Below are 27,179 nucleotides of genomic sequence, written 5' to 3'. Positions count from 1 at the left end.
CTCTGGAACCTTACTTTCAAGAACCAGAGTATGGCACACAGTTTAAATTTGGACAGACTCCTACCAGTAATTTCCCGAGAATCTTCTACACAAACGTTGTCCTCCATCCTGACATATATTCTCTCACCAGGACACGTGGGCAATGGGCCCACGGCACAGTGAGGACACACCCAGAATGATGTAAGTGGGTATCTAGGTTTCTAAATTAAGGCATATTACAAAATTTCCATGTACAAGTTTACACCACTTTTCTAAGTTAATCACCGGCTAATTAATGCAGGTTCACAGATGAATTACTCTCAATTGAACTATATGCAACAATCATGCCAGTAACTTTTTCTTCTATATTTTGCATAACAATGGTTAAAAAAGTGGTACAGTTTATCACGTTCACAATTGTCATTTGTCAAGGCAGTAGAAGACCAAGACATTTTAAAATGATATAAAATTTAAGCTTTATAATAAACCAGAGGAAGTAGCCTTTCCTCCCATTGCCCACCCCCGTCTCACCTCTTGAATAGTTCAGGAAAGACTGCCAGCAAAACACAAGTGCCCACGCTACATTCAGGACTGTGATACATGTAGGCAATTATGAAATAAGTTGAACTTTGCTTCTTGGTGAAGCCACATTAATTTCTTTTTTAAGTGAATTTGACTTTCAGTGCAGTTCCAATTCATGCTTTTAGAGACACAACAATTTCCAAAATGTTAAAGTAAATTCAGTCAATTGAGCCTTCAGTGGCAAAGCTTATAAATTATATTTCTTAGTATGGTCAAGATAAGAAAGGAGTTTGGGCTTTGATTATAAAATGCAGCATCTTTCTCTTATTCTCTTGGCTAAACTTTTCCTCTTCTTTTTCCCATTCTTTTCTTTGCTGTCCTCCATCTTTCTGGCTCGAATTTCCCTCATTAAATCAAAAAATACCTAGAAAGAAGAAAATAGGATAAATAAACCAAGTAGATCATATGTGCCTGGAATTTCTCTGAATCACAACAGTAAACCTTGGGAATATTATATGAATATTTAGGAGCTCTTGTTTGGGGCGTACAGAGAGAGGAAAGCACCCAACTAAAGCCTGCTTCTCCAAGTATATTGAGAAAATGGGAAAAATGAATTTGGTAAAATGTGTTTACATAATATAACCTAAATCTTTCCGTCTGAATTTTCAAGATAAAAATGAAAAAAGCACTACAAGTGAGGCTAACTCCAAAACTCAATGGATTACATTTGAGTAATTTATAATTAATTTGTGTTTAACAAAATTTACATTTAATAATCTGGTTTTCTTCAGCCCTGTTTTAAAAAACAGCTGTGGAAAATGACTGCTTCCTTTATCATTCTGATACCAGGCACTAGAAAACAATTTTGTTTGTTGCACTGTATTTGAGGATTTATCAATTCTTGTTTGATATCTAGAAACTGGCAAATAATGGGAGATATTAGCATAATTTAAAAATTACTACTGTAACAATCAAAAGTTCAATATCAATAACAAATGTCTGAGTACACACTGAAGGGCCTAGAAGAATGTGGACTCACTGTACACAAATAGTGATGAATAACTTGTGTGCCACACTTTTGCATTCTGGATTAAAAAAATGATTACTTCTAGAATAAAACTTGATAAGACAAAACAAATTCAAGAAAACTGAAATCATATCAAGCATCTTTTCTGACCACAATGCTTAGAAATCAAGTAGAAGAAAAAAACTGTAAAATAACAAACACGTGGAGGCTAAACAATATGCTACTAGAACAACCAATGGATCACTGAAGAAATTAAAGAGGAAAGCAAAAAATACCTAAAGACAAATAAACGAAGGCATGACCATCCAAAATATATGGAACACAGCAAAAGCAGTTCTAAGAGGGAAGTTTATAGCTATACAAAATATATCTTGTATACAAAACATAGAAAAATCTCAAACAACCTAATCTTACACTTAAAGCAACTAGAGAAAGAAAAACAAAACCCAGTTAGTAGAAGGAAAGAAATAAAGATCAGAACGGAAATAAATGAAATAGAAACAAAAAAAAAACAACAGAAAAGATCAATGAAACTAAAAGCTGGTTCTTTGAAAAGATAAACAAAACTGATAAACCTTTAGCCAGACTCATCAAGAAAAAGAGGGAGGGGGCTTCCCTGGTGGCGCAGTGGTTGAGAGTCCGCCTGCCGATGCGGGGGACACGGGTTCGTGCCCCGGTCCGGGAGGATCCCACATGCCGCGGTGCGGCTGGGCCCGTGAGCCATGGCCGCTGAGCCTGCGCATACGGAGCCTGTGCTCCGCAACGGGAGAGGCCACAACAGTGAGAGGCCCCCGGACCGCAAAAAAAAAAAAAAAAAAAAAAAAAAAGAAAAAGAGGGAGAGGGTTCAAATCAATAAAATTAGAGATGAAAAAGGAGAAGTTACAACTGATACCACAGAAATACAAAGGATTGTAAGAGACTACTACGAGCAACTATATGCCGGTAAAATGGACAACCTAGAAAAAATGGACAAATGCCTAGAAAGGTACAATCTCCCAAGACTGAACCAGGAAGAAGCAGAAAATATGAACAGACCAATCACAAGTAACGAAATTGAAAGTGTGATGAAAAAACTCCCAACAAAAAAGTACAGGACCAGATGGCTTCACAGGCAAATTCTATCAAACATCTAGAGAAGAGCTAACACCCATCCTTCTCAAACTCTTCCAAAAAATTGCAGAGGAAGGAACACTCCCAAACTCATTCTATGAGGCCACCATCACCCTGATATCAAAACCAGACAAAGATATCACCAAAAAAATTACAGGCCAATATCACTGATGAACATAGATGAAAAAATCCTCAACAAAATACTCAGCAAACTAAATCCAACAATACTTAAAAAGGATCATATACCATAATCAAGTGGGATTGATCCCAGGGATGCAACGTTTCTACAGTATCTGCAAATCAATCAGTGTGATACACACCATATTAACAAACTAAAGAATAAAAACCACATGATCATCTCAATAGATGAATCTGATCAAAAGCTTTGTCTGCAACACCCATTTGTGATAAAAACTCTCCAGGAAGTGGGCCTAGAGGGAACATACCTCAACATAATAAAGGTGGTATATGACAAACCCACAGCTATCACACTCAATGGTGAAAAGCTGAAAGCATTTCCTCTAAGACCAGGAATGAGACAAGGATACTCACTCTTGCCATTTTTATGCAACATAGTTTTGGAAGTCCTATAGCCACAGCAATCAGAGAAGAAAAAGAAAGGGAATCCAAATTGGAAAAGGAGGAGTGTCACTGTGTTTGCATATGACATGATACTACACATAGAAAATCCTAAAGACGCTACCAGAAAACTACTAGAGCTCATCAGGGTTCAGTAAAGTTGCAGGATACAAAATCAATACACAGAAAGCTGATGCATTTCTATACACTAACAATGAAAGATCAGAAAGAGAAAGAAACCCATTTACCATCACATCAAAAAGAATAAAATACCTAGGAGTAAACCTAACTAAGGAGGCAAAAGACCACAACTGTAAGAGGCTGATGAACATCAAAGAGGACACAAACAGATGGAAAGATATCATTTTTCTTGGATTGGAAGCATCAATATAAACTCAATGGATTAAAGACCTAAATGCAAGACCGGATACTATACAACTCCTAGAGGAAAACCCAGGCAGAACACTCTGACATAAATTGCAGCATTATCTTTTTCCATCCATCTCCCAGATAAACAAATGGGGCCTGATTAAACTTAAAAGCTTTGGCACAGTGAAAGAAACCATAAACAAAATGAAAAGACAACCCACAAAATGGGAGAAAATAACTGCAAACCATGTGACCAACAGGGGCTTAATCTCTAAAATTTAAAAACAGCTCATGTGACTCAATATCAAAAAAACAAACAACCCAATGAAAAAATGGGCAGACCTAAATAGACATTTCTCCAAAGAAGACATACAGATGGCTAAAAAGCACATGAAAAGATGCTCAACATTGCTAATTATTAGAGAAATGGAAATCAAAACTACAATGAGGTATCACCTCACACCAGTCAGAATGGCCATCATCAAAAAATCTACAAACAACAAATGCTAGAGAGGGTGTGGAGATACGGAACTCTCCTACACTGTTGGTGGGAATGTAAATTGGTGCAGCTACTATGGAGAACAGTATGATGGTTCCTTAAGAAACTACAAATAGAGGTACCATATGATCCAGCAATCCCACTCCTGGGCATATATCCAGAGAAAAACATGGTTCGAAAGGATACACGCACCCCAATGTTCATTGCAGCAATGTTCATTGCATGGAAGCAACCTAAATGTCCATCAACAGATGAATGGATAAAGATTTGGTACATATATACAATGGAATATTACTCAGCCATTAAGAAGAATGAAATAGTGCCATTTGCAGCAACATGCATAGACCTGGAGATTATTATACTATACTAAGACAGACAAATATCACATGATATCGCTTAATGTGGAATCTAAAAAAAATGATATAAATGAACTTATTTGCAAAAGAAACAGGCTCACAGACTTAGAGGATGAACTTATGGTTACCAGTGGGGAAGGGTGGGGGGAGGGATAGACTGGGAGTTTGGGATTGACATGTACACACTGCTACATTTAAAACAGATAAACAACAAGGACCGCTGTATAGCACAGGGAACTCTGCTCAATACTCTGATAAGCTAAATGGGAAAGGAATTGGAAAAAGAATAGATGCATGCATATGTGTAACTAAATCACTTTGCTGTACACCTGACACTAACACAACATAAATCAACTATACTCCAATATAAAATAAAAATTAAAAGAAAAAAAACAAGCACTGTCAGACTAATGGGTTGAGTTAAAGGGACGCAGGACCAACAGGAAAGGACACGGATAATTAAAGAAGGGGAAAACTGAGCATAAAAGCTCAGAAAGAAGGCAATGTACTGAAACACGTGGGTGACAGTTCAAACCCCATGAATTCTTGCCCCACTTGCTGCAGCCTGACGGCCTGGAGACTGGGGATTTTGTAACACCTCTGCTTCAAGTCCACAGCTGACCAGCCGGGGCAGGAAACCTCCAAACTAACTACGTGTGATTAGCAGAAAACTCCCAGTACTGCTTTCTGATGTGAATGCATCACTGCAGAACGGATATTAGAAGATGTGATTTCTAATTTTAGATTAGTATCTGCAATAAACTGCAAACGAATCCCTATTGGAAACCACCAAGGTCATCTTAACTAGCAAACCCAATGGAAAACTTTTAAACTTTACATCAGCTAACTTAATGAATTAAGGTAAAGGAGGCCTGTTTCAACTGCCAATTGGAAGGAAATAAGTAATTTGGAGTAAGAATGAAGAAATGGTTTTGATAAACTCAGACAAATGATAATCCCAAAAGTACAGAGCTTCTTCCAACTTTTTAAAAATACACTTTCAAAATTTCTTCTCACCCTCATTTCCTCCCACCCTCTTTCCTACTGTCCCCTTCTTTCCCTTTCCCCCATTCCCCGCACCCCCCACCCCGGCATGTACAGAATTTGACTCTTCTAATTCCAGAGTAGAGGTCACAGGAAATCCCTGTTCTCACGTAAATGAGACACAGACTCAAAATGCTTAGCTCAGAATACTTACAGTTGAAAAAACATATAAAAATTATTAGAAATGACCAACATCTCTTTTAAATCATCACAGGCCATTAGCTTTAATTGTAAACCTTTGCCTTCACCAGTTGCTTCATTTTAAGTACTTAACAGCCCCTAGTTCACAACACAGACAATACTAAATTTTCAAAAGGATTAAAGATCTACTATAAAGGCCTCTACTATAAAGACCAACACAAAAAGGAAGCAAAAATCATACGTTAAGTGTTTTCCTTTTTTAAATTTATTTTTTAATTTTTGGCTGCGTTGGGTCTTCGTTGCTTGCGCGGGCTTTCTCTAGTTGCAGCGAGCGGGGGCTACTCTTTGTTGTGGAGCGTGGACTTCTCATTGCGGTGGCTTCTCGTTGTGGAGAACGGGCTCTAGGTGCATGAGCTTCAATAGTTGTGGCACACGGGCTCAGCAGTTGTGGCTCGAAGGCTCTAGAGCACAGGCTCAGTAGTTGTGGTGCACAGGCTTAGCTGCTCCGTGGCATGTGGGATCTTCCTGGGCCAGGGCTTGAACCTGTGTCCCCTGCATTGGCAGGTGGATTCTTAACCACTGCATCACCAGGGAAGCCCTAGGTAAGTGTTTTTTAAGCTTAGGATGGGAGAGCTTTTCTAATGAAGCTACAGAACCCAGAAGTCTCAAAGGAAAAACACTGACAAATTTGACAACATAATCTTTAATGTTTTTTCCATGGCAAAAGGTAAAAATCAGCAAAGTTAAAAGACATGGTATGGGGACTTGCCTGGTAGCACAGTGGTTAAGAAGCTGCCTGACAATGCAGGGGACACGGGTTCGAGCCCTGGTCCAGGAAGATCCCACATGCCATGGGGCAGCTAAGCCTGTGCGCCACAACTACTGAGCCTGTGCTCTAGAGCCAGCGTGCCACAACTACTGAGCCCACACTCTGCAACAAGAGAAGCCACCACAGTGAGAAGCCTGCGTACCACAATGAACAGTGGCCCCCGCTTGCTGCAACTAGAGAAAGCCCAGGTGCAGCAACAAAGACCCAACGCAGGACATGGTATGGAGTAAATCAATCAGTGTGCTATACCACATCAACAAATTGAAGAATAAAAACCATATGACCATCTCAAAACTTTTGATAACATTCAGCACCCAAATTTATTATAAAAACTCTCCAGGAGCTGGGCACAGAGGGAACATACCTCAACATAATAAAGGCTGTATATGACAAACCCACAGGTAACATCATACTTAACGGTGAAAAGCTGAAAGCATTTTCTCTAAGATCAGGAAAAAGACAAGGATGTCCCCTCTCACCACTTTTATTCAACATAGTTTTGGAAGACCTAGCCATGGCAATCAGACAAGAAAGAGAGAAAAGGGATCCAAATAGGAAAAGAAGAATTAAAACAACTGTCATTGTTTGCAGATGACATGATACTATACATAGAAAATCCTGAAGATGTTATCAGAAAACTACAAGAGCTCATCAATGAATTTGGTAAAGTTGCAGGATACAAAATTAATACACAGAAATCTGTTGCATTTCTATACACTAACAACGAAAGATCAGAAAGAGAAATTAAAGAAACACTCCCATTTACCATCGCATCAAAAAGAATAAAATACCTAGGAATACAACTACCTAAGGAGGCAAAAGACCTGTACTCCAAAAACTATAAGATGCTGATAAAAGAAACTGAAGACAACACAAACAGATGTAAAGATATAACGTGTTTTTGGCTCAGAAGAATCAATACTGTCAAAATGACTACACTACCCAAGGCAATCTACAGATTCAGTGCAATCTCTATCAGATTACCAATGGCATTTTTCATGGAACTAGAACAAAACATTTTTTAATTTGTATGGAAACACAAAAGACCCTGATAGTCAAAGCAATCTTGAGGAAGAAAAATGGAACTGGAGGAATCAGGCTTCCTGACTTCAGACTATACTACAAAACTTCAGTAATCAAAACAGAAATATAGATCAATGAAACAGGATAGAGAGCCCAGAGATAAATTGACCATAGGCGCGTGGGTTTATCTACAACAAAGGAGGCAAGACTATATACAATGGAGAAAAGACAGTCTCTTCAATAAGTGGTGCTGGGAAAACTGGACAGCTACATGTAAAATGCAATTAGAACATTCTTTATCACCATACACAAAAATAAACTCAAAACTGATTAAAGATCTAAATGTAAGACTGGACACTATACAACTCCTAGAGGAAAACCTAGACAGAACACTCTTTGACATAAATTGCAGCAATATCTTTTTGGATCTGTCTCCTAGAGCAATGGAAATAAAAACAAAAATAAACAAATGGGACCTAATTAAACTCAAAAACTTTTGCACAGCAAAGGAAACTCCACAGAATGGGAGAAAATAACTGCAAACCATGTGACCAACAGGGGATTAATCTCTAAAATTTACAAACTGCTCATGTGACTATCAAAAACAAACCCAATGAAAAAATGGGCAGAAGATCTAAATACACATTTCTCCAAAGAAGACATACAGACGGCCAATGGGCACATGAAAAGATGCTCAACACCGCTAATTATTAGAGAAATGCAAATCAAAACTATAATGAGGTATCACCTCACACCAGTCAGCATGGCCATCATCAAAAAGTCTACAAACAATAAATGCTGGAGAGGGTGTGGAGAAAAAGGAACCCTCCTACACTGTTGGTGGGAATGTAAATTGGTGCAGCTACTATGGAGAACAGTATGGAGGTTCCTTAAACTAAAAACAGAGTTACCATATGATCCTGTAATCCTACTCCTGGGTATATATCTGGAGAAAAACGTAATTCAAAAAGATACGTGCACCCCAATGTTCATCGCAGCACTATTTACCATAGCCAAGTCATCGAAGCAACCTAAATGTTCATTGACAGAGGAGTGGATAAAGAAGATGTGATATATATGTGTACACACACACACACACACACACACACACACACACACACACAGAGGAATGTTACTCAGCCATAAAAAAGAATGAAAGAATGCCATGTGCAGCAACATGGATGGACCTAGAGATTATCATACTAAGTGAAGTAGTAAGCCAGAGAAACATAAATATCATATAATATCGCTTATATGTGGAATCTAAAAAAAAAAGATACAAATGAACTTATTTCCAAAAAAGAAACTCGCAGACATAGAAAACAAACTTATGATTACCAAAGGGGAAGGGATGAGAGATAAATTAGGAGATTGAGATTAACATGTACACACTACTATATATAAAACAGATAACCGGGAACAGTGCTTAGAGCTTTCTGAGATGCTCTACGCAGTTATAATCCTCAAATGTGGCTTGAATAAAAATTTCTATTTCTTTGGTAGGGAAAAAAAAGACAAGTAACAAGGACCTACTGTATAGCACAGGGAACTATACTCAATATTTTGTAATAACCTATAAGGGAGAAGAATCTGGAAAAGAATATACATGTGTATAACTGAATCGTTCTGCTGTACACCTGAAACTAACATGATATTGTAAATCAACTATACATTCAAAAAAAAAAAAAAGATAAAAACAGATATGATATGCATTAGGAGACACTGTCCACAACGGATATAGTGGACAAAGGGTTAATGTCCTTAATATAAAGCAGGCTTATGAATCAAAAAGATAAACCCCCCATTAGATCAATGGGCAGAAGAAAGTAATTTCAGCGTTCACAGAAGATCTACAAACAGCCAATGAATCAACTACAAGCTGCCCAGCCTCAGTAGTAATCAAGAAACACAAAAGAAATGATTTCCCCATCTTGTTGGCGACATTTAAAGGCTCCTTTAATTGGTACTGGCAAGTAGTGGGGAAAGGGTTTCCTCACACTCTGTTGGTGGGAGTGTAAGGCAGCCTCTCTGGAGGGTGACTTGTCATTAAAATTTAAAATGCACCCTTGCTTTTAGTCTTGTGTGGGTGCACGTTCACACAGTTCACTGTATTATGTTTGTAATAGCACTGCAGACAATCTAAATGTCACTGGTAGGCTTTTTTCATAATTCAGCCATTTTCCTAACTATGGAACATTCTGTAGATTTTAAAAAGAATGTGGTACGTCTATATGCAACGACATGGAAAGAATTACAAGATCTATTTACTGTGAAATTTAAAAAGCAACCCACAGAAATACACTATACATACACATATACACACACACAAATCCATTTATACAGGTGGAAAACAAGCAAATACAACCTTTCCCTTAGGTTCTTTTTTTTTCCCCCCCTTAGATTCTGTATGCCTGTCTTTAAATGCAGGTAAATGTCTGGAAAGATACACACGTGTTAGCAGTGGTTACCTACAGGTAAAGGAGGTGAGTGGAATCTGGGTGGAGTGACAGACTCACTTTTCCCCCTTATACTTTTTCCTCTGTATCACGAATTTTTCTTTATACAATGAGCATACGTTCATGTATTGTATAAAGGAAAAAATTAAAAACATTTTCAAAAACAAGACACATTTCTAACAGAATTCTTTCCCCAACATAAAATTGGCTCTCTTGACATAATAAATCATACTTTCATTTTGACATCTACTTGCCTAATTTCTTTCCATTTCCCCCAAGATGTTCCTTAAAATTAAGAGCAACCTTGGAGTTGTGATTTAAAGAGCCAGAGCATTTTAGCTAGAAGGGTACTACAAGGTCATCAGATGACCTGGCACCCCGTGAGGACCCAAACAGGTTTCCCAGATGGTTCTCTAGCCTCTGAGTGATTCCTCTGAGACAGGCCAGGCCTCAGCTCAACAATTCTGATGGTCATGAAGCTTTTTCACAGGGTAGTTTTAAAATCTGCTTCTTTGAAACTTCTACCCAGTGGTCTATTTGGAATCCTGGTAAGGATAAGGCATGGGCGTTTAAAGTCTGGCGGGAGCTAGTATTTGTTTTCTGTGACAACACAATACACTTCTCAATTTAATAGAAGGAGACAGTGTTAACACTTAATCCTGGAAAATCTGATCAGACTTCTGGGAGTGGATGACACATAACACGGGAGATGCCACAGGTATTCCAACCATTGGACATGGTGACCTTGAGCCAGGTATGTAATCTCTCTGCACCTCAGTTTCCTCACCTAAAAAGGCGTCATGAGAGGAGTATCTATGCTTCATAGGGTTAAAGATGAAACAGTGAGTGCTCGCCACAGTGCCTGGCTCTTGCAAGCACTAAAGAGTATTATTAGCTCTTATAACTATGTATTACATCATTGCCTCAGCAAACAAACCCAAAAAACAAAAATAATCCAAACATAACCAAATTTAAGAAACTGAAGAGTTGCTGCAAGTTGCTTTTCCTTAGCCACTGAGGTATGTTATCTGGTAGCCACTCTTCAGGACACAGCAGTGAAACATGCCTGTCTGTGACTTAGCTCCTTGGTGGCAACCACAGGTACTAGAATCTTACATATTCCCCTGATATATACATACATGTGCGCTTCTGTGTGTATGAGTGTGTTTCAAACACAGATGGCAGCAAACTACAGATGCTGTTCTGTACTTTGCTTTTTCATTTACTAATGTTGAAGATCATTCCATATCAGCACATTTAGCTCTACCTTCATTTCTTTTCAACAGCTGTACAGTATTCCATTATATGGACACACCATAATTTAAAGCAGTCTGTTATTGGACACTTGGATATTTCCCATCTTTCTACAAATAATGCTTCAAGGACTACTGCTGAGCATACATTTATGAGCATACATTTATGCATGGATGTATAATTTTATCTGTCTAATAATTTTATCTAATAAATTTTTAGAACTTGATGAATTGTTGGGGTCATAATTTTGATAGATAATTGCCAAACTGCCCTTCCGTGAACATATGAGAGTTCCTTTTTTTTCCCCCATACTCCTGTCAACAGTATTATTATCAACCTTCTTGCCCTTTTCCAATTGACAGGTAAAAAAATATGTCATTATATTTTAAAATTTCACTTCCCTTTTTATAAGTAAGACTCATAAGCCTCTTTGCAAGTTTAAACGCGATTTACATTTCTTTTCTGTGACAGGGCTATCTGTTTTTCGACCATTTTCCCATTGGGTTGTTGGTCTTTTTCTTACTGTCTGGTGATCTCTCTGATAATGCACACTACCGTATTTTCCCAGGGCCTCTGATGGCAGCAGGTGACACTACAGGACTGCTTCAAGCCTCAGAGCTTGGACAGTTATTGCTCCCCACTCCCCTTAGATCACGAAGGTTTGTTCTATAACCTGCTCAAGACATCAAACAGGAGGAAACAAAGTATATACATATGCTATGACAATCTTCATTGGTGCCTTTCAAAACCCCAAACATGCTGAACCTTAAACTGTATTTCATCAGTACTTTAAAAAACATTTGCCATAACTTTAGAGGAAACTGGTCTACTCAATAGAAATCTTACAGCAATTTGTACAGATGTCTTGGACTTACAGGAATCTGACCGTGTGACTAAAAAAAAAAATTAATCAGTTTAAGACAGTAATAACACTGTCTTAAAACCTACAGTAAACAGGCAGAAAGAATCTCTAAATTTTTAACATCATGATTTCTGGACCAGGGCTGCTAATCTACAGGCACAGCATATGAGCTCACAAGCACCTGTGGCCACCTAGAGCAGTTACTCCAAGTGTGCCGCACCGCCCGTTTGCACATCCAGGAGCTAGCTAGATAGGCAAATTCTCAGGTCTTACCCCAGACCAAGCAAATCAAAATCTCTGGCAAAGACCCAGGAATCTGTGTTTATCAGGCTCTATAGGTAATCCTCCTGCCTGTTAGTTTTTGAGAGGCACTCAGTAGAGCCTAGATACGCGGGGGCTGAAAAGGCCCCACCTGGAGGGCTCTTAGAACCTGTGCTGCCCCAGCGCAACCGGCAGGCTTCCTAAATACTGATGATGGCATCCCGCAGCAGGATGAAAAGCACCTGGGAAGGCTTCTAGAAACGAGGTAAGGGTGTTCTGCACCTGGTCTCCAGGAAGGGCCAATCTGAACACAGTGTGAAGATGAGGGGAGAGGACACAGGAGCTCCCCTTCCACTTGAGGGAGAACAGAGGCTGAGGGTAGGGAAGGCAGCTGTGGTGACAGAGATTTGAAAATCCTCTCCCCTGGGTCTGGGAGAACTTAAGTGAGGCTGGGCAGGTGTCAGCTCAGAGGACTTACACAGCTCCTTCTAGATTCTCCAGCCAATCAGGATAAGGAAAAAAAAAAAAAAGCAGAGATTCAGGTCAGGAATCTGTCAGTGCTTTAAAAAAAAAAAAGTACATCTAGCTGCAGTGTCTCATGTTTTAACGCCTCTTGGGAACCTATAAGGACAAAGTGAAGTAAGAAATTCCTAACACGTTGTACTTGAGCATTCAGGGCCATAAAAAATTAACACGTATTAAACCTCTATTTGAAAGTCTCACAGAATCTCTAGACTAAACAAAGCCGAGTTAAAGCACATCAACCTATTTTTAACATGACGTAGCAGTAGAGCTGCCTTTTTACCTTGTCAACGTTAGCTCGCGTTTTAGCAGATGTTTCCACATAGTTAACATTCCACTGATCAGCTCTGGTTTTTGCCTCTTCTACAGAAACCTGCCTTTTATCTTCCAAATCTGATTTGTTTCCAACGAGCAGAAATGGAACATTCTCATCTTCTTTTACTCTTAAAATCTGCTCCCTGGATAAGAGAAAATGAGCAAGAAATATTAATGTTATCTCTACATGTTAAAATAACAAAACATGCAATTAGCAGTTATTTGTTTCTACACAATAACAATTAGCTCACGTATTACCGAGTAGGAAACCAGCAGCACTTCTTCCTTTTTCTACCATCAATGATTTGAGCTCCACATTCACTTCATTCGGAAAAATACACCAAAGAGTATAAATACGGCAGTAGACGTACGAAGTGAATATCAAATGCAACTTCCTCTGAAATGCTTTTTTTTTTTTTTTTTTTTTCCTTGCGTTTTGCGGGCCCCTCACTGTTGTGGCCCCTCCCATTTGCGGAGCACAGGCTCTGGACGCGCAGGCTCAGCGGCCATGGCTCACGGGCCCAGCCGCTCCGCGGCACGCGGGATCCTCCCGAAACGGGGCACGAACCCGCGCCCCCTGCATCGGCAGGCGGACTCTCAAGCACTGCGCCACCAGGGAAGCCCTGAAATGCTTTTTTAAAAATAAACTTTTTATATTAGAATGATTTCAGATTTACAGAGAAGTTGTGAAGATAGGACAGAGAGTTCCCATATACCCCACACCCAGTTTCCCCTACTGTTAACATTAATGTGGTACGTTTATCACAATGTATAAACCACTGTTGATACAAGTATACCTTCTTTACTGCAATCTGCTTTACTGTGCTTTGTAGATACTACTTTTTTTTTTTCTTAAGAGACTGAAGGTTTGTAGTCACCCTGCATCAAGCAAGTCTATCAGCGCTATTTTTTCCAACAGCATTTGCTCACTTTGTGTCTCTGTGTCACATTCTGGTAATTCTCGCAACATTTCAAACTTTTCCATTATTATTATATTTGTTATGGTGATCTGTGATCAGTGGTTTCTGATGTGATGATTGTAATCGTTATTGGCATTTTTGCTTAAAGTGATGCTCCCTTTAAATAGAGTTTGAGAGGCTACTACAGAATTTTAGAATAGGAAAGCACCTTTACAGACTGGCCCAACTTCATTCTTATCAGAAGGGAAGTGAGAATGAAAAAACGTAACAGAGCTTTCTAATACTTCTATCAGACACTTACTAAGCACTACAAGTTATAGGCCAGCAACTGTGCCAAATAGGGGTACCAGGGACACTGAAATGGATAAGAAGAGTTTTTACCATATCAGGAAAAACACATATAAATCAATCTCATGTAAGAGTGGGGCGAGTGTGCTGTTGCAGCTGTGCTAAGCATACCGCACACACACATGAGGAAACGACGGATCCTGCCTGGGTGACGGGAGGCCCAGGAAGGCTAAAGGGAGGAGCTGACAATCGGAGAAATGCAAATCAAAACTACAATGAGGTGCCACCTCTCACTGCTCAGAATGGCCATCATTAAAAAAGTCTATAACAAATGCTGGAGAAGGCGTGGAGAAAAAGGAACCCTCCTACACTGTTGGTGCGAGTGTAAGTTGGTGCAGCCACTGTGGAGAACAGTATGGAGGCTCCTTAGAAAACTAAAAAGAGAACTACCGTATGATCCAACAATCCCACTCCTGGGCATATATCTGGACAAAACTCTAATTCAAAAAGATACATGCACCCCTACATTCACAGCACTATTCACAATAGCCAATACACGGAAGCAACCTAAGTGTCCATCAACAGATGAATGGATGAAGATGTAGTATATATAGAGACATATATAGATATATATACACACAATGGAATACTACTCAGCCATAAAAAAGAATGAAATAATGCCATTTGCAGCAACATGGATGCAACCAGAGATTATCATACTAAGTGAAGTCAGAAACAGATAAATATCATATATCACTTATATGTGGAATCTAAAATATGACACAAATGAACTTATCTATGAAACAGACCCACAGACAGAGAACAGACTTGTGGTTGCCAAAGGGGAAGGGGTTAGGATTGGCAGATGTAAGCTTTTATATATAGAACAGATAAACAACAAGGTTCCACTGAATAGCACAGAGATCTATACTCAATATCCTGTGATAAACCATAATGGAAAAGAATATGAAAAAATGTATATATGTGTATAATTGAATCACTTCACTGTACAGCAGAAATTAACATTGTAAATCAACTATACTTCAATAAAAAGAAATTAAGAAGAGAGGAGCTGACATTGTGCTATACTTTGCAGGTCAGACCGTGTGGAGTGCCTACTATAACCATTCAGACGATCTCAAAAATGGCTTTCCTATTGCTGGTCAGTTAGTAGGAACACTTTTTATTTATGGGAGGGGCAACACACTGGAGGTACAACAGACGAGTAATGAATCACTTATTTTCTGTAACAGCAACAGCCTGAGATTCTTTCTCTTGGCATAAAAATACCTCACTCCCTTGAGATACCACTTTGGCTTTGGTGACTATGGTGACAAAATGTATTCCATTACTTAGTACAGAACCTGCTACATAATAAGCACTCAAAATATTTTTTTGAATGAATGAATAATCACTGACACTTACATAACTTTCAACATGTCTCCCAGGATTACAAAACTCCCTTTGCACTTTATCACATACAAAACTCCTTCCTTATAGAAGCCAACAAACTTAATGTTACAAATAAATTTATATTTTTAAAGTTTCTCAAAGACATGTTTTGCAAAGGAGGTACTTTTAGAATCTAAGTTCTTGAGAGTTTCACGTATACATAAAAAGGACCGCTTTGTGTAACCCTTGCTTCAGTTTCTTGCTCAACCACCAGGAATGACCTCTTTCCTCATCTGTGGAAATCCTTCTTATCCTTCAGGGTTATCTATCACTTGAAGGCCTCCCAGCTCCTCTCCTCTCCTGGATTCTCTGTAACCATCACTGGCCACATCTCCTACTTTGTCGCTAACTTCCACTTGGTTTCATGACTTATTCAACTCAGCTGCATGAATCTTGAAAACAGAGGATATATCACATGTTGCCTTGGTGTGCACCATGCCAAAGCAGACAACGCAGAAATAAAAATATACAAGTAAAGAATGCTTGTGATTAAGCATGTTGTCTGCTTACATGCTTGTGATTAAGCGGGCCTCTCACTGTTGTGGCCTCTCCCGTTGCGGAGCACAGGCTCTGGACGCGCAGGCTCAGCGGCCATAGCTCACAGGCCCAGCCGCTCCGCAGCATGTGGGATCCTCCCGGACCGGGGCACGAACCCGTGTCCCCTGCATCGGCAGGCAGACTCTCAACCACTGTGCCACCAGGGAAGCCCTAAGCATACCTTCTTTACGAGACGACTCAAGAACTTATTTATGCTATATTTCTCTCAAGTATGGAGAGAACCCCTCTCCCCTTTACCAGCCCCCCGAACCCCCTGCCCAAAACCAAATGGAGCACAGATTTTGATTACACAAACAGCAAATAAGATGTAAAAGAAAATACTGTATAACAAAACCTAGTGTGCCAATCTGTGGTGGTATTATTTCTACTAAAAGTTCAGTCCATGCTGTCAGTGAGGTAGATGGCAATGTGCCTCCTGGGCATGACACAGGTGCTGAGACACCAGTGCCTAACACAGAGCATTACAATCTGGGCCAGAGATCCATTATGGCAGCAGCAGTACTGTACTTGAAAGGGAAATACTTCAGAAACGCAGGAGGAAGGAGAGTCTGGGTACGGATGATGCCACAAACTCAGGCTCCAGGGTAGCTGGCAGTGGCAGAGCTCGCTGTGGGACTACGCAGGATGCGCCGAGGATGTGAGTACAAGCACGCAGCGGACAGCGTCACCCTGATGTCAGAGGGAATAAACACGACTAGACGCAGAGGGAAAGGCGATCAGGTAAGAGCCTCTAGTGGTCTGCTTGCTTCTGGGGAGCAAGCTGCTCCGCGGTGTAACGGCACGACTCCCTGACATACCTGAAGTCGGCTGTGGCCGCGAAGGACTCCATTTCCGTAATGGAGAAGACACAGAGGAAGCCCTCGCCGCTCCGGAAGTAGTTGTCCCTGATGGCAGCGTAGTCCTCCTGCCCGGCTGTGTCCAAGATGTCGATCTGCACTTCCTCCCCATCCAGCACCACCTTCTTCCGGTAGCTGTCGGCCTTGGTAGGCTCGTAGTCCTCCACAAACTGCAAGAGGTGAAAGCGCATCCCCTTGAGGATTATCCTTACTTTTCAGAGCCTCTTATTTTGAAATATAGATCCACATGAAGTTGCCAAAATAGTACTGAGAGGTCACATGTAGCCGTCATTCAGTTTTCCCCAATGGTAAACACTACATTCATTTAAATTTCCATTTCAGGCAATTCGGTGGCTTCCCCTTTTACAAAAAGTGGGGACTGAACAGCTCTAGGCCGCTGATGGCTTGAAAACCGTGACTTTTTTCTTACTTAGAACACTACACCTGCAGAAACTACTACAGATATTTTATCAAATGTTTAAGAACCCTTTCTGACTCTTAATATAAATTTTCATGTCAGAATTGTGGAAATAACTCGAAAGTAAGTTATTATTTAGGTAAGCATTGAAAGCACGGTTAAATCTTTACTTTCTCCAAAATGAACTGTGTCAAGAAAGTGGCTTATACTACCCTGTGAAATGCCAAATCTTGAACTTTGAAATTTCTCCCCAAACTTCCAATTTCTTAAAATAGTACAGTTAAACAACTTTACAGTTGTACTTCTATCTTTTACCCCCTAAATCTCACGTCAATATTTTTGATCAGTGTATCATTGTTGGCATATGGGTATGTATACACACATACTTCAGTGGGTTTTTTATTAGTTCCTATAAATATTTTCATTATCTGATATTTTCTTATTTATATGCTCAATGTCTAAATCCCCCTATTAGAATTTAACCCCTGGGGGCAGGGACCTTGATTAGTCTACTAATCACTGTATCTCCAAAGCCTGGAATATGCCTGGTACATGGAAGACACTCAACAAATAATTATTAAAAAATCAAGTGCTGTATTTGTAACTGTAAAAGCTATAGAACATTCTATGACAATTACATGCTAATATTTTACATATATCAAATACTTATAAATATTTATGAATAATTAATAGAAATATTCAGAGAGCATATCTGATATTATGAATATTAAATATTTATAAATATTAAATGAAAGTGTAACCATTCCTCAAATATCAGACGTGAACGTTCTTACTTTTGACCTCCTATTGTCAAGAAGGGAACTGATTGAAGGATTAAAGAAAAGCAGCTATTAAGGTGAATAGCATGAAAAACAGAACTGAACAGATAAATTAGCAATTTCATTTAAAGTACCATTTCAATTTCCCCCTCTCTAAATTGTTTATCATAAGCAACACAACTGATGGATTTAAGAGTTCTGTGTATGTGAAAGAAATGCCGATGAGCAGGCAATGAAAAGAGACCTTAGGAGGTAAAAGTCCACAGGATTTTTTTCTTAGAAGACTAGGTTTAATACTTACTTAGTTACTCATCAGAGATCACTCTTCTTGGGCAGGTTGGGAAACCTCTGAGGTTCTGTTTCCTCATCTGTAAGATGGGGAAACCACTGCCTACCACACAGGATTGTTTTGAGGATTAAGAAAGAGTAACCATAAATCTTTGCTTCTATTTGGGAGGAAGAAGAATTGAGGATCAATGCTTAAATTTGCTTACCAACTCTTAAATCATTTAGCCTTATTAATAGTCCTCTAAGGAAAGAATGTATTGCTGTATATAGGCTGAGACCTTACCTCTGGGACAATAAAGTCTGATACAAATGCATGCACAGAAATCTGTAACCTGTCTAGTAATTTTATTTTAGGGACAAAGCCTTTTCCTGCTTGGTGTTGAGTGTGGTGCCATGCCAGTACACAATAACTGACTTTTTCACTGAAGTTATTAAAGGACAACTTATGTATATTAACGTCAAGTTTCAATTAGGTACTATAACCACCAGTTCTATGAATTCAAGGTAGGACTCACCATTAAAACACTAAAAATAAAAAAGCCAGTTAGATTGCTCAAAAATAGGTGCTGTTTCCAGGGTTTTTTAAAAAAATTAATTAATTTTTGGCTGCATTGGGTCTTCGCTGCTGCACGCAGACTTTCTCTAGTTGTGGCGAGCAAGGGCTACTCTTCATTGTGATGCATGGGCTTCTCACTGTGGTGGCTTCTCTTGTTGCAGAGCACGGGCTCTGGGTGCACAGGCTTCAGTACTTGTGGCTCGTGGGCTCTAGAGTGCAGGCTCAGTAGTTGTGGCACGCGGGCCCAGTTGCTCCACGGCATGTGGGATCTTCCTAGACCAGGGCTCGAACCTGCATCCCCTGCACTGGCAGGCAAGATTCTTAACCACTGAGCCACCAGGGAAGTCCCTGTTTTGTTTTTTAAAAGCATAAGGATTTTAAGGACCTTGAGTTCTTGACTTGTTAAATCAAGTTGTATACAAATGTTGACTCTGAACAGAAAAAAAATCAGTAGCTTTCAAGAATTCAAGGAATCCATCCAAAACAGCACCAAAACGAAGCTAGAGAAATATGCTCTGAAAGCCCAAACTTTGATATCCATGATAAAATCAGCACTTACCTCATCATACATGAACTGCAGGGTCAGAGCAGACTTGCCCACACCACCACTGCCTACCATGATGACTTTGTGTAAGGCCAAAGAATTCTGACCCTTCGGCTTATTTGCAGCCATGTTGTGTCACAGAGTTTTCACCAAAGGATTAAGAAGAATCTGAAAAGAATGAAAGAACAAGTAATGCTCAATACATTCTTCTGCAGAATTCCAGTGTAGGAAAGAGAGATGATGTCCTTAGCGTCAAGGTATTAATTTTCATTCTGCAGTGATTTTAAACAGATGGCAAATGAAGTATGCTTATTTGGGGGAAGAACCACTTATCAGAGAACACCGTGGCAATAAGACAAGTATATGACTCAAGGGCATTTCCCTTACAGTAGTTTTCAGTAATGAGCTTGCTGACCGAAAGTGAAAATTTCCCAGTGCAACCACATGCTGACAATAATGGAGTATTAGTTGTATTAAAATATGGTCGCACAGATTACAAAGCAGGGTGAATGATGAGTTTGTTTTCATATTAACCTCTATTGGCAATAATTAAAGAGATGTTTCTTCTAATTTTAGTAAGAAACAACTGATGAAAGAAAGAAAGAAGGGGGGGAGAGGAAGGAAGAGAAGAGAAGAGGGAGGGAAGAAGAAAAGGAAGGACAGAAGGAAGGAAGGAAAAACCCATCCCAACTACTTGCTGGTAGAAATATAAATAGAACCGAATACCATATACCCCAACTCCCAAGTATCGTAGTACTGGAACATCTGTATATTTTGGGGTGGGTGGCTAATCTAACTTAAACACCTGAATCCAGTGTGCCCTCACTTTTGTTTACTACATTTATGTGCTCAGCGTGGAAAGACCAGGTTCCCCCAGAGGCTGTAGTGGTGATGCACACTAATGGCACCCGGTTACCTTTGGCCATGGTACCAGGCCTTAGAAAAAGAGGTGGGAGGTCACAGCAAACACTGCGTCTGTGTGGAGGCCCAGGAGAGGAGACTTGTTTTTAGAGGCTCAAGGGGGCTGCACCTTCCTTCTCAGCATCTCTGACCTGTCTCAGTCACAGCACACCTTTCTCAGGCTGCAGCATACAGAACACCCCCGCCCTGCCTACTTCTGTACCTCAGGCCATCTCTCCCAGCCTGGCCGCATCAGCCCACACTGGTCTCCTTTGACACGCTCTTCTCTGCCTCTTGGCCTTTACCGTGCAGTTTCCTCCACTGGGCATATTCTTAATTTGGCTAACTCCTCTCAGTGTTGGGGTTTCAGCCTTACCTGAAACACTCAACCTAAATTAGGCTCTCCCCTGCCCTGTGCTCACATAGTACGTGACACTTTTCTTTCATAACCATTATCACAAGTTGGAATTGTCTGAGAGTGTTAGTTGTTTAATACGGGTCTTCTTCGTAATATACCAGAAGCAACTTGAGTACAGGCGCCATATCTGTTGGTTTACTTCATGCTTAATGTAACTAATACGCCTTGGCAAAAATCAGCCATTCAGTACGTGTGTGTGGAATGAACATATAAATGTTCGAGTCTGACTTAACCTTGGGAGTGCTTTAGAGTGTACTGGTATAAAGCAGCTATTGCTACTAGAGGTTCCATCACAGGCTTATCAGGCAAGGACAGTCTGCTGTGGGCTTGTGCACCACACACTGGCTATGCAGGGCACCCAAGAGCTGGGCACTGCTCAGGCCGCCCCAGAAGTCATGCCCATAAGCCTATTTGCCCAATACAGAAAAGTCGTAAGAAAAAAAAAATCCCATAATCTTGCTATCCGTTTAACAACACGAATACATTATACTTTGTTTGAGACAGCTTCAATCTGCATGGAGCATAACTGAGATCACACCATATATGTGACTTTTGATCCTGTTATTCTTACATTATGTCAAACACTGTGGTAGAGGCAGCTTAAACTGTGCAGCATATGGTAAAGAATCCACATTTGGAGGCTAGATGTTCAATGTAATTCAATAAACAAGGATTGAGCCCCTCTTTTTCCTGGATACCAAGAAGATGATCATTGGACTCTGATGATTACCACTGCTGAGAAAAGTAATAGTGTACTTCAGATAAGTAACTAAAAGTCGAAAAGATACCTCATCTACGCGTTTATGGAGCATGCTGTTGCTGGCGTACCTAAGTAAGGCAGGAAATGACTTCTTTCTCACCATTATGACCCTTACTTGTTGACAGCTTTAATCACTTCACGGCTACCCAACTATTTCTGCGGTACGCGGGCCTCTCACTGTTGTGGCCTCTCCCGTTGCGGAGCACAGGCTCTGGATGCGCAGGCTCAGCGGCCATGACTCACGGGCCCAGCTGCTCCGTGGCATGTGGGATCCTCCCGGACCGGGGCACGAACCCGTGTCCCCTGCATCGGCAGGCGGACTCTCAACCACTGTGCCACCAGGATAGCCCTACTGTTATATTTTTAAAACAGTTAATACCACAGGAGCTCAGCTCAGGGTGTTAACATATCAATTAATACTCTAAGAGTTCAATGTGTGCGTTTTTAAAGCAAAACATTTAGCAGTTACACCAACTGGGTTAAAACACTTTCCCTTCCAGAACAATTTACAATATAGTCTGTGACTTAGAAAAGGCAGAGATTCCCAGAGACATTTTTCCAAAGTGCAGACTTTCTTCAATAACTATTAGCTGCACATCCCATACTTTCAAGAGGCTATCCAGGAAAAGTAGCCCCCGCCAAGGAGACACTCAATCCTCTGCCCCATTGCGAAAACTTGGCTTTCCATAACTTAGGTCCCAATTCCTAGTCTAGATGTTGGAACTTAAGACAACATTCATGTAAATAAGAAAATTCCATTAGTGCTAAGCGCAATGAAGAAACTAAGGGGCACGGGATAAAGAGGGGGGAGGGGCTACTTCAACCAGATGGTCAAGGGCGACTCCTTTGAAGAGACAGCATTTGAGCTGAGACCTGAATTTTATAAAGGAACCAGCCAGCTCTGAGGGAAGAACGTTCTAGACACAGGGAAGAGCAAGTGCAGAGGCCTAAGATGGGAGACGGTTTGCCACGTTCTAGGGGCCAGAGGAAGGCCAGAGTGGATGGAGGCTACGAGTATGAGGGAGCGTTAACAGGAGGTGAGACTGAGAAGCAGGAGAGGCCAAATCATAAAAAGCCTTGAAGGCCGTGGAAAGGTGTTCGAGTTTTATTATCATTGTAATGGGAAGCCTCTGGAGAGTGTGTAAGCAGGACAGTGACATAATTTCATTTATGTTTTTTAAAAGATTACCATGGTCAGTGTGTGCAGAATGAATGGTAGAGGTGCAAGAGCTGAAAGCAAAGGAGTCCATCCCATAGTCCATGACTAGGTTTGGCAGATGGAGGCTGCCAGTGACCTTGGGATGAGTCACCTCACCAATGAGGAAGGAACCACAGCCTGCATGGGGTGGGTTGAGGAGAAAACAGAAGGTGTAGAAATGGACTTGACTCTGAAGACGAATGGAGAAATGGGGCCATAGATGGACATGGTTTTTTGTTTGGGTCGCTTTTTAATTATTCTTAAGGGATGTTTATATGATAATCATCTAAAAGAGGCAGAAATTAATGATGGAGAAGGTGCCTCTAGGAGTAGACCAGGGAAGTAGAGACCCAGAGTACACAGGAGTAGGGACAGCTCTTTCTTTGTAGTAGGAGGTGAGGTAAAGCAAAGAACAAGGTACAGGTGCAGGCTGCAGACAGATCTGGCTATTTCTTTATTTAACTGCATCTATTATTTCCTCCATGAAATATGATTCACACAGAAGTTTAGTGAGGAGTTGGAATTCAAAAGCACGCCTGTCTAGATAGATCAGTGGAACAGGATATACAGAAATAGATCCAAATACATACTATAGTTTAGTGTGTAATAAACGTGGCATTTCAAATGGAGGGTCGGGGAGGGAAGCATAGAGGATAATTCAGTAAATGGTTCTGGGACAGCTGGTGAGCTATCTGGGAAAAAATTAAGTTGGACCCATTCTCCTCACACCAATACAAATTGTAAATTTATAAAATAAATTTATATAAATCTTTGAAAGTGGATCAAAGATTTAAATGATAAAATGAAATCACAAAAGCACCAGAAAAAAAACCCCCACAAAATTTTTGTTTTATAATCTTAGAATGGGAAAGGCATAAAGTACTATCTAAAACTCAAGTCATAAAATAACTTTGATAAATTTTACTACTCAAAACAATTTCTACATGGCAAAATCTTCTATAAGCAAAATAAAAAGATTAAACTGAGGAAAATATTTGTGATTCATTTCAGAGAGAAGAGGTAATTTCCCTATATAAAGTTACTATAAATAAAATCAACAACTCTAAGAAAATGGGCAGGGCTTCCGTGGTGGCACAGTGGTTGAGAGTCCGCCTGCCGATGCAGGGGACACGGGTTCGTGCCCCGGTCCAGGAAGATCCCACATGCCGTGGAGCAGCTATGCCCGTGAGCCATGGCCGCTGAGCCTGCGCGTCCGGAGCCTGTGCTCCGCAACGGGAGAGGCCACAACAGTGAGAGACCCGCGTACCGCAAAAAAAAAAAAAAAAAAAAAAAAAAGAAAGAAAGAAAGAAAGAAAGAAAGAAAATGGGCAAAAAATACAAATAGTCACAGAAAAGGAAATACAAAGGGCTCTAATATGCTCAACCTTGCTGATAAGAGAAATACAAATAATATTAGATTGGATCTCAATTGTTTTACCCATCCGATTGGTATCAGTATGTTTGCAAGGACCAGTAAATTATACCCCCCTTGGCCTGCTTTTTGTATGGCCTGTGGCTAGCAACGGTTTTGTGTTTTTGAAGGGTTGTAAGCAAAACAAAACAAAATAAAACCAAGAATAAGATGCAACAGAGAACGTACGTGGCCCACAAGTCTAAATAATGTTTTCTTTCCACCCTCTACAGAAAAAGCTTGTCCCTCCCTGGTAGACAAACAGGCACATTCCTTCACTGCAGTGGAAGTGTAAATTGGAAACATGGACTAATTAGCGACCATAAAAAAACAGATGTTCTTTACCCGTTGATCTGCAGGGAGCTAAAACATATTGTTTTTTAAAATTAATTAATTAATTGGCTGCACTGGGTCTTCGTTGCTGCATGCGGGCTTTCTCTACTTGTGGTGAGCGGGGGCTACTCTTCGTTGAGGTGCAAGAGCTTCTCATTGTGGTGGCTTCTCTTGCTGCAGAGCATGGGCTGTAGGCGCGTGGGTTTCAGTAGTTGTGGCACGCGGGCTCAGTAGTTGTGGCTCACGGGCTCTAGAGCACGGGCTCAGTAGTTGTGGTGCACGGGCTAAGTTGCTCCGTGGCATGTGGGATCTTCCCAGACCAGGGTTTGAACCCGTGTCCCCTGCATTGGCAGACGGATTCCTAACCACTGCGCCACCACATATTGTTAAAGTGAAAAAAGTAAGCTATAGAGCAATATAACTTGTATGTTATGAACTGCATAAAAAGATGAGAAAAAGGGGATTTAGAGGTTTATTTTATATACCGGAAACGATATAAAAAATGGTAACACAGGGTTGCCTGAGAGGATGGAAACTAAGTCACTGGTGGACAGAAGCGGGATGATGGCTTTTTGCTAACTACCAGTTTGATTTTTGTATACTGTGAACATATAACTTGTTTTTAAAATTAAAATTAGTTATAAAATAAATAACCTTACCCTGTTTATTTCCTGCACTCACTTGGTAAAAATACAATTAACTACTTTCCTGGCACCTTATACAAACTAGGAATTGGAGGACTGAACCTGAATTTTAATTGAAATACTTCTCCATGTATGTGTATGCATTTGTGTTTTCCTCCTTCAAGTAACGAGATAGGGATCCTTGAACTTCAAATTGTTTGGTTTGTAGGGTTCCTCAGTTATTTTCTATCTTCTGCTGTTCAAACAAATATTTTTTAATTACACAATGGCCTCCTCCCCCCTCCCCCCCACCTTTTGGGTAACATTACATCCCTGTGACTTACTTATTTTATAGCTGGAAGTGTGTGTGCCCCTTCTGACCCCCTTCACCCATTTTGCTGCCTCACCCCCATCCTGGCAACCACCAGTCTGTTCTCTGTATCTACAAGCTTGGTTTTCTTTCTTTTTTTAGATTGCACATATAAGTGAAATCATATGGTATTTGTCTTTCTCTGTCTGACTTATTTCTCTTAGGATAATGCCCTCAAGGCCCATCCATGTCACAAAGGGCAAGATTTCATTTTTTTAATGGCTGAATAATATTCCCTTGTACATATATGCCACATTTTCTTCAACCATTAACATGCTGATGGACACTTAGGTTGTCTCCATGTCTTGGCCACTATAAGTAATGCTACAATGACATGGGGGTACATATATCTTTTTGAGTTAGTGTGGATCATATGGGAGTTCTATTTTTAAAAAGCAATGTCCTAGAACAATACTATAAAATCTATTTGGTTATGGGTGGGCTTCAAGTTTTCAACCTTACTGTTTTTCTCTGCTTCACCCAGAAGCTAGACACCTACACCATGCTCACCATGTTGATTTAAGTTATGAATTACCTGATTTTTCCTCTCTGTCTCCCTCCCATCCTCCATTAACAAATATACTGTGCCTTATTATGTAAGGCACAGTTCTAGGCACTGGGATATGGAGTTGAATTCCATAGGCCTAGGTCCCTGCCCTCATATGTTTAGTTAACAGGTACCCATACTGTATTGTTTCCTGTTGCCGCTATAACGAACACTATAAATTTATAGGGGCTTAAAACAACACAAAATTTATCATCCTGTTGTCAGAAGTCCAAAATGAATCTTAAGAGGCTAAAATCAAGGTGTCAGCAGGGTGGGTTCCTTCTGGACACTCCAGAGGAGAATCTGTTCCCTACCTGTCCCACTTCTAGACACTGGCTTTCCTTGGCCCCTGGCTGCATCACTATCATCTCTGCTTCCGCAGTCAGACCTCTCTCTGCTTCCCTCTTATAAGGAAACTTGCGATGAGGAGACTTGTGATTACATTTAAGGCCCACAAGGATAATCCAGAAAATCATCCCCCAATCCTTAACTTAATCACACCCGCACAGTCCCTTTTGCCATAGGAAGTAACATTCAAAGTTATGGGCATGAGGACATGGTTATCTTGTCGTCGGGGCGTTAATCGGCCTACCACACACAGGAAGAAGTGGGCCAAGGAGCTTCAGACCACAAATCTCCAACCCAAACTCGAGGCTATTTTAAACTTTATGAAAATTTCTAAGAAGTGATCAATCTAGTTCTCCAATACTTAATAAGGAATACTCTACCAAGTAAGATCTCAAACACTCCCTGTCCACTAAAAACAATAAACTCAATTATCTTTATATTTCCAGAGTCCATTATTACCTTTTTTTTTTTTTTTTTTTTTTT

General features: G+C 40.3%; 1 protein-coding gene across 1 annotated transcript in view; it reads right to left on the bottom strand.

Annotated features, from left to right (window-relative positions):
* Positions 1 to 739: 739 nt before the first annotated feature.
* Positions 740 to 27,179, bottom strand: part of RALA (RAS like proto-oncogene A) — a 76,810-nt gene continuing 50,370 nt past the window's right edge. Inside the window, exons 2-5 of the mRNA XM_007462847.1 lie at positions 19,804 to 19,956; positions 17,165 to 17,373; positions 13,118 to 13,292; positions 740 to 925 (exon numbers count right to left, since the gene is read on the bottom strand). Coding sequence (XP_007462909.1) covers positions 803 to 925; positions 13,118 to 13,292; positions 17,165 to 17,373; positions 19,804 to 19,917 — 621 coding nt within the window. The 5' untranslated portion in view covers positions 19,918 to 19,956 and the 3' untranslated portion in view covers positions 740 to 802. The remainder of the gene's footprint in view (positions 926 to 13,117; positions 13,293 to 17,164; positions 17,374 to 19,803; positions 19,957 to 27,179) is intronic.

The sequence above is a fragment of the Lipotes vexillifer genome, unplaced genomic scaffold (genome assembly GCF_000442215.2).
Source record: "Lipotes vexillifer unplaced genomic scaffold, Lipotes_vexillifer_v1.1 scaffold548, whole genome shotgun sequence".
Classification (NCBI taxonomy): domain Eukaryota; kingdom Metazoa; phylum Chordata; class Mammalia; order Artiodactyla; family Lipotidae; genus Lipotes; species Lipotes vexillifer.
The sequence above is the reverse complement of the archived record's forward strand: the minus strand, read 5'-3'. Positions and strand labels throughout refer to the sequence as shown.